A 7,846-nucleotide genomic window follows, 5' to 3' on the forward strand; every position below is an offset into this window, starting at 1 on the left:
CACAAGTTAGACTCTGGCGCATGGGCATCACCCCCACCCTTGGTCTGATGCTTCCTGCATGACCCCAAGAATTCAGAGGAAGGGCGTTCCTTAGAGTTGGCTGTGGAGCAGAGTGCCCTGAGCAGGATTCAAGACACCTAGCAGTTGGCATCACACATACACAGCGGCAACTGGGCACAGGTCACTGCCTCCCACCCCCTGCCCCAGCCAGGCCTTTTCCCAACCCCCCCCCCAAAAAAACTGGGGTACCACAGCAGAGTCAAGACTCAGCAGTAACACTCAACAAGATTTATTGAAGAGACTTGAACTGGAACTTTCAAAGGGATCATAACAGAGGGAACATATTACCACCACCAAGGGCCACAGGACCTCCTTCCCCCTGGGGTCCCTAAATAAGGAGCCTCAGTTGACCCCATGCTCCTTGCTCCAGGCTCCTAGGCCTGCCTTCCAAGAGCAAATAAGCTCTGGCCAGTCACATGAAGGGGGAGGGGGGCGCTCATGGGGTATGGCCCTACCCTATGGTCCCACTGGAGGAGCAGGGAACAACACTGGAAAACAGCAGAGCACAGGGTACCATGTGAAGGAAACGGAGCCACAAACAACAGCTTCGGTGAATCATGAAGCAGGGTCTCCACAGGTCTCCTCGCAGCTGCCGGGCCCCGGGGTTCATCCTTCCTCCCAGCCGGCGGTGGCTCTCGGGGTGAGGGCGGCCACTCCCTGGTCTGTGTTGCCCACTGTCCTCCAGGCCTGGGCCCAGCTCTCCCAGAGGGAGGAGCTGCTGGGGGTGGGGAGGGGGGAGTTGGGTAGGAGAGAGAGAAAGGACGCACGCGTGCACACACATGCACACATACACACACACATACACTTGCACGACAGCAAGCAACAGCTGGCTGGTCTCTGCAGGAAAAGCAGGGCCGAAGTCCCAAGGAGGCAGTGGACCCTGGCTAGGGTGCGGGTCTCTGGGTGCCCGTGGTCTGGGACCCTGGAAGGAAGGTGTGGGGTAGGGGCTGCATGGTGGTGCTGCGGCTGTGATGACGGGGTGGGGCTGGGGGCTTGGTGTGGGGCCAGCCAGGTCTCAGCGGGCCTGTCCTGCAGCCTGGATGCGGCCTACTGGTCTGGAGAGGAGCCCTCGGAGGACTCGGGCAGGCTCGCATCTCCCGCCTCCCCCTCGTTCTCTGGCTCCTCCAGGATGGGCTGGAGCCGCTCGCTGGGACCCTCAGCGGCCGCCTCTTCGGCCTCCATGGCTTCGGGGTCTCCAGCCTGGACAAGGCCCTCACGCCCACAGCCTGGGCCTCCTGGGCCTGCCCCGGGGGTGCTGCCCACCTGCGCTGGGGCGGGGGCACTCTCTTCGTCATCAGTCCCAGGGGCAGCACTATCAGTGGCACCTGCCTTGGCAGTTTTGGTAGGATCCTCGGTGGTGAGAGCGGTCTGGGCTACAGAGTCATTGGTCTTGGCGGCCAGGTGGGCATCTTTATTAGCTTGTTTCACCTGGTCGACATCTTCCTTGGCAGGGCCGGCTTCTTTGACGCCTCCCTTGGCTGGGTCCACCTGGTCGGCATCCTCAGTGACTGGTGACTCCTTGGCATCGTCACAGGCTGGGATGGCCCTTTCCTCTGTCTGAGACTGTTCCCTCCTAGCTTGGGCAGCTTCCCATGCCTCAGTCTCACGAACAAATCGCAACAGCCCCACGAAGCCAGGAGGCTGTCCCTCCGCGCGCATGCGCCTCAGCTTGTTGTATAACGTGACGTTGGGCCGCCCTCGTGTCAGCACCTGCCGCAAGCGCACCTGGTCAGCGACGGCTGGGTGCACCGCCCCCTTCTCCATGGCGGTCTGCAGCAGGCCTTCCTGACGCATCACGAAGTCAAACAGGGTCTCCCCGGGCTGCTGGGTGCAGGTGAGAAACTTGATCCGCGCGGTCATGTGGGTGTCCTGTATCCCAAACACCTGCACCATGGCAACCAGGCAGTCCTGCGCAGGGAGACTGGGGTCTTCGGCCAGGAGGCCATACAAGAGATCCAGGGCCGGGCCGCTCAGGCACTCCACCAGTCGCCGCCTCTTCTCCCTCTCAGACACGTGGCGCCACAGGTGCAGCATGTCGTAGGCGTGTTCCAGCCAGGCTTCAAATGGCTCCTCCTCGGGGCCCCGCTCCTCCCGCCCAGAAAAGGGCCTCAATTCCTGGTAGCCCAGGCTCTCCAGCATGGGCTGCAGGGCGTTCCGCCACTGCTGGGCCCAAGCTTCGGCCTCAGCCTCGGCCTCATCTCCAGCCTCCCCAAAGGCTGCAGCCAGACCCAGCATTGCTGCCACAGCCTCATAGCCTGCATCTCGTACAGCTCCTGCTGCATTCTCAACTCTTGCTTCACCTGGGTCTCCTGCCTCACCTGCAGCTTCCACCTCACCTGGGTCTCCTGCCTCACCTGCAGCTTCTACCTCACCTGGGTCTCCTGCCTCACCTGCAGCTTCCACCTCACCTGGGACTCCTGCCTCACCTGCAGCTTCCACCTCACCTGGGACTCCTGCCTCACCTGCAGCTTCCACCTCACCTGGGACTCCTGCCTCACCTGCAGCTTCCACCTCACCTGCAGCTTCCACCTCACCTGGATCTCTTGCCTCACCCGAAGCTTCTACCTCACCTGGGGCTCCTGCCTCGCCTGCAGCTTCTGTCACATTCTCAGCTACTTCCTCACCTGTAGCTCCTGTCTCACCTGGGACTCCTGCCTTACCTGTAACTTCTACCTCACCTGGGGTTCCTGTCTCACTTGCAGCTTCTCTCACATGCTCAGCTTTTCTCTCACCTGCAGCTCTGGCCACATTCTCCAGTCCCTTCCCACTTGCAGCTTCTGCTTCACCTGCCACGTCTGCCACCTGCTCTGCTCCAGTCACACCTGCAGTGCCTTCCTCTTCCGCAGTTTCTTCTTCACTTGCAGTCCCCGCCTCACCTGCAGCTCTCACCTGACCTGCAGTTCCCGAATCTCCCACCTCACCTTGGGCTCCTGCCTCCACTGCAGCTACAGCCTCAGCTGCAGCTCCGGCTCCCACCTCACCTGCAGCTCCGGTCTCACCTGCCCTACTGGCCACTTCTCCACCCTGGGGCTGTGTGGTCATAACGGTTCTCCCCTGTAATTCAGCATCAGGGACCTGGGGCAGGTAGACCACCCTCCATGGTCCACCTTTGCCTGGAATCTGTCGGGGGATCATGCTGCGGTTCAAGTAGTCAGAAAATTCCACCAAGGCGACCCTGGTCCCCAGCTCCTTCCTGAAGACTTTGCCCAGCACTCGGCACCGGCCCAGGGGCCAGAGAGAAGCCCGGACGGCCTCCTGGAACTCGTCCTCGGCACAGTCTTCCGGGATGCCCAGGAGCAGCAGCGAGCGCTGCGCGTTCGTGCCCATCCACCTGCACCAGTCCCGCAGCATCGCCAGCGCCATGGCTGTAGACCTGGGGGAGGGGGCAACCGGTAGGGGAGAGCGTCACACTTTCTATGATGCAGGGTCCCAGAAGAGAGAGGCATAATGGTGGCCCACTCCACCGTGCCCGCAGGCCAAGTCCCTTTGCCCACCCACACAGATGCACCAAGAACCCCACCACTGCTGCAGCCTGAGGCCCCGCCCCCTCCCAAAACCGCAACCCGCGCTCCCCTCCCCCACAGAAGCCTGGACTGCACTTCCCCTTTCAGGGTGCAAAGACTCCCCCCATCCACTGAGGCCAGGTATCTCTCACTGCCCGCAACTGTTTGAGACCCTCCTCACCATTCCCTACAACCCTGCTGCGGGGAGGCTGCCCCTCACATCCCCAACCAGCCCAGATCCACCCCCAGCCCCCACTCTCCGCACTGCAACCAGGAATCCCCCTCCCCTTTCTGCCAGCGCCAGACCCTGAGACCGGTTCCCACTCCAGCCCAGACCCTAGCAGCCAAAAGTGCCTTGCTGCCCCTCCCCCTACCCCACCCCCGGCCGCCCCCCCTCTCTGCCGACTGGAGACACTTCCCCTCCCCTTGCAGCCCCCAACACCCTTCCCTTCCCTGCAACCAGGAGCACCTCCCCCTCTCAGGAAAAGAAAGGGATCCCCCTTCCTCCCCCCCCCCCCCCGTGCCTAGCAGTGCCCCAGCTCTAACCCTCCTCCCCGCCCCCGCGGCTCCATCACAGCGGACTGCGCCAGAGAAAAGCCTGGCTCACCTTTTGCGGCTCTGCTTGTGCTCCCAAGACCCAGGGAAAGCTGCCGCTGCCTTGGGCTGAAGGCCCCTAAGGGATGGGAAGGAAGAAAGCGCTTTGCCTTGCCGTGTGGGCTTGGGCTGCGGAGCACCGGTCCTCCAGGCTGGTGACAGGGCCAGTGCGTTTCCCAGAAGCCGGGCAGAGGAGGCAGCCAGCCCTCGCGTCTCTGTACAGGGCGAATGGCTGCGGCAGGAGAGCACGTGAGGAGGCGTCAGAGTTGTCATGGCCCCCGGACTTGCGTGGTAAGGGCTTGCCAGGGCAAAGCTGACAGGCTCCAAAAGCAACAGGCTCGCTCATTGGCCTGCCACCACCAAGATGGACTGGCAACAAGGGGAGGAGGGGCGAGGGTTGGTAAGTCCATGGTGGGAGAGGTCATTGGAGCCAATTGAGGGTGGAGCTAGGAATCAGGGATCAGGGGTGAGGACCCTCCACAGCACTCCCTCCGCCTCACCCCGCAAGGCACTCTCCACAGCGCATACCAATCCAGCCTAGAGCTTGCTCAAGAACCCCACCCCAGCCCCGTTCCCTTCGAAGACCACCCTTGCCACCTGGGACGCCAGCGCACTTGAGAGGGGGTGAGCTTCCAGTCAGCAGGGTGGCCTGGCACACACCACTGAGCGCCACTGCTCCTCATCACCAACTGGTGATGCTCCTTTTTGTACACGGTTGGGTTTGCTCAGGACTTGTTGCTATGCTGTTCAAGAAGGCTCTTCTGTTTCATATGGCGCTTCTGCCTCCTCTCTTTTCTGGAAGTGTTTCAATAAGAAGGGTGATGTTTCTTCCTTAAGTATTTGCAAAAATTCAACCATGAAATCACTTGACCAGAAGGTTTGGGTGTACTGTTTTGTTTTGGGATTTTGCTTTTGTTTGCTTGGGGTTTGTTGTTGTTGTTATTCTGGCTTTTTGTGAAGTTTTTTGACAAGAAATATGTCTTTACTAAACATAAGGCTGTTATGTCTTCTGATCTACTGTCAGTTTGGGTAAGCTTTCTTTCCAAGTTGTCAAAATGGCACATAGATGTTCACAATAGCCCCTTATTATCTTTTTCAGGAATATATACTCTAGTAATAGCCCCTCTTTCCTTCTTCATAAGAACCCTGGTGGCGTGGTGGTTATATGTTGGGGTGCAATCCAAAAGGTCAGCGGTTGAAATCACCTGCCACTTTGCAGGAGAAAGACGGGGGTTCTATACTCCGCTCCCGTAAAGAGTTGCAGTGGCGGAAACCCACAGGGGCAGTTCTACCCAGCCCTATAGGGTCACTATGAGTCGGCATCAACTCGATGGTAAAGAGTTTGTTTTAGTCCTTTCTCATGGTGGTGATGCATGTTTTTTCTCTTTTTTTCTTGCTCACTCTTGCTTGGAACTTGTCAATTTTGTTGCTCTTCATAAAGAAATAACTTACAGTTTGGTTAATTTTATGTGTGGTTTGGTCTATAATTCATTGACTTCTCCTCTTATCCGTGTTATTGGCCTGCTGTCTATTTGTTTTGAGACTATTTGGTCAGCTATTTTTAGCTTTGTTAGCTGAACTCAAAGGACACTGATTGTATTGCTTTCTAACGTTCTCATTTCTAACTCTAAACTCGCCCCCGGCCATCCCTTTAGCTGTGCCCCCTTTCCCAAAAATCCCTTCTCTAGAAGTGCTTTTGCCCACACACTTCCCATGAAAAACGCCTACCTTGTTTTTCTAATCCCACCAAAAAATGAAAATTATTTTTAAATGTCTTGTTTTCTTTTTTTAACCAATAACTCTGATCCCACTGTCCTCTCTAGAAAACAAACTCCCTTCCATGGAGTCAATGCTGACTTGTAGTGACGCTATCAAACAGAGTAGAACTGTCCCTGTGGGCTTCTAAGACTGCAACTCTTTATGGGAGAAGAAAGCCTCATCTTTCGTCCACAGAGCAGCTGGTGGTGTTAGAACTGTTGACCTTGTGAATCACAGCCTTAACCACAGCACCAGCACAGCTCCTTTACTCTTCTCCCAGCCCTTCCAAACAAACCAATACGCTCACTACCATCAAATCCATTCTGACTCATAATGACGCTCCAGAACCGGGCAGAGCTCCTCTGCCACCAGGGCTCCTCTCTCCACCCTTAGCAGCTTTTGTTCACTTACCTATTCAAGATATTCCATCTGGAAAGCTAAACCCATTGTCAAAGTCAATCCCAATTCATAGCAACTTGACCAGCCTGAATCTAACTGCCCCCAGAGGGCCCCCAAGGCTGTCATTTCTATGAGACCAGGGTAGCTGGTGGGTTCACACACCCATCTGGGGTTAGCAGCAGAGCTCTCATAACAGTTTTCTTCTTGTGTCTGACATGTTGCTGGCATGATGCTGAGAAGGCTCATCCACTTTGCCACATGCGGCAGCCTCCCGTCCCTTTCCATGGCTCAAGGGGATTCTGTCATTTGGAGAGATCATCTTCAGCGGATGGTCCCGGGGCCTGTTTATGCTCTGGGCAATTGTGCACCGTGCTGCTATGAACCTTGCTACACAGATATCTCGGAGCCATTGCTTTCAAGTCTTTGGAGTGGAGAACTCAGAATGGAATTGCTGGGTCGTATTGTTATGTCTCACTTTCTGAAGACCTACCAAACTGTCCGACAGCAGCTGCTTCTGTGTCCATCCGCATCAGCAACAGAAGTGCGCTTCCATTTCTCCACATCCTCCAGAATACTTGCTATTTTCTGTGCGTACCTTAGGGCGTAGAGTGGTCCCTCGTGGTGCTTTTCATTTGCATTACCCTAGTGACTGGCACCACCACTTCCCTGTCAGTTGGCCATACTGTGGTGGTTTGCATGTTACTGGGATGCTGACACTAGGACACTGGTATTTCAAATGCCAGCAGGGTCACCCAAAGTGAACAGCTTTCAGCTGAGCCTCCAGACTAAGAACAGACAATGACTCTGGTTCCTGAACGCTTCCTCCCCTCCCAATTATCATGACCCCAATTCTACCTTGTGGACCTGGTTAGACCAGAGGATGCACAGCGGTGCAGTAGGGATCTGGAAACACAGGGAATCTAGGACAGACAAACCCCTCAACACCAGCGGTGGGATTGGCGACACCAGGAGGGAAGGGGGTGTAGAAAGGGAGAACCGATCTTGGAGATCTATGTGTAACCTCCTCTCTGGGAGATGGGCAATGGGGAGGCGGGTGAGGGGAGACGCCGGGCAGTGTAAGATAAGAGAATAATTATTTATAAACTATCAAGGGACCAGGGGGGGAGCGGGGATGGGGGGAGGGGGAAAATGGAAACCGAGCTGATTCCAGGAACCCAAGTGGAAGGTGAATTATGAGAATGACAAGTGCAACGAATGTATAAGGGTGCTTTGCTCAATTGATGTATGTACAGATTGTGATAAGAGCTTTATGAGCCCCAATAAAAAGATTTTTTAAAAAAACAGACAATGAAGAACTCAGCTCCCTGATTGGGAGGAAGGAGCCACTGAACGTGTTGTGCATAGTGTTGAAATGCTGTCAGATACTGAGGGCCTAAGGAATGGAAGCAGCACATTGGCAGAGAGAATGCCGGGGGAGGGGCCCCTTGGATCAGAAGGCAGTGAAAATGTGATTAAGGAGAAGCTGATTTCTCAGAGTGGAGTCCACCATGATGGCATGAGTTGGCTAAAGC

At 56.2% G+C, this 7,846-nt stretch overlaps 1 protein-coding gene across 1 annotated transcript; it reads right to left on the reverse strand.

Annotated features, from left to right (window-relative positions):
- Positions 1-1,107: 1,107 nt before the first annotated feature.
- LOC142433854 (paraneoplastic antigen Ma6F-like) lies at positions 1,108-3,423 on the reverse strand. The gene has a single exon (XM_075538506.1). The coding sequence runs from the start codon at positions 3,421-3,423 to the stop codon at positions 1,108-1,110; it is 2,316 nt and encodes a 771-aa protein (XP_075394621.1).
- Positions 3,424-7,846: the final 4,423 nt, after the last annotated feature.

Source organism: Tenrec ecaudatus, chromosome X, assembly GCF_050624435.1.
Source record: "Tenrec ecaudatus isolate mTenEca1 chromosome X, mTenEca1.hap1, whole genome shotgun sequence".
In the NCBI taxonomy this organism is placed as follows: Eukaryota; Metazoa; Chordata; class Mammalia; order Afrosoricida; family Tenrecidae; genus Tenrec; species Tenrec ecaudatus.

Excerpts from the sequence above, each read along its gene's own strand:
- LOC142433854 (XM_075538506.1), bottom strand. The coding sequence starts at position 3,423 with ATGGCGCTGGCGATGCTGCGGGACTGGTGCAGGTGGATGGGCACGAAC.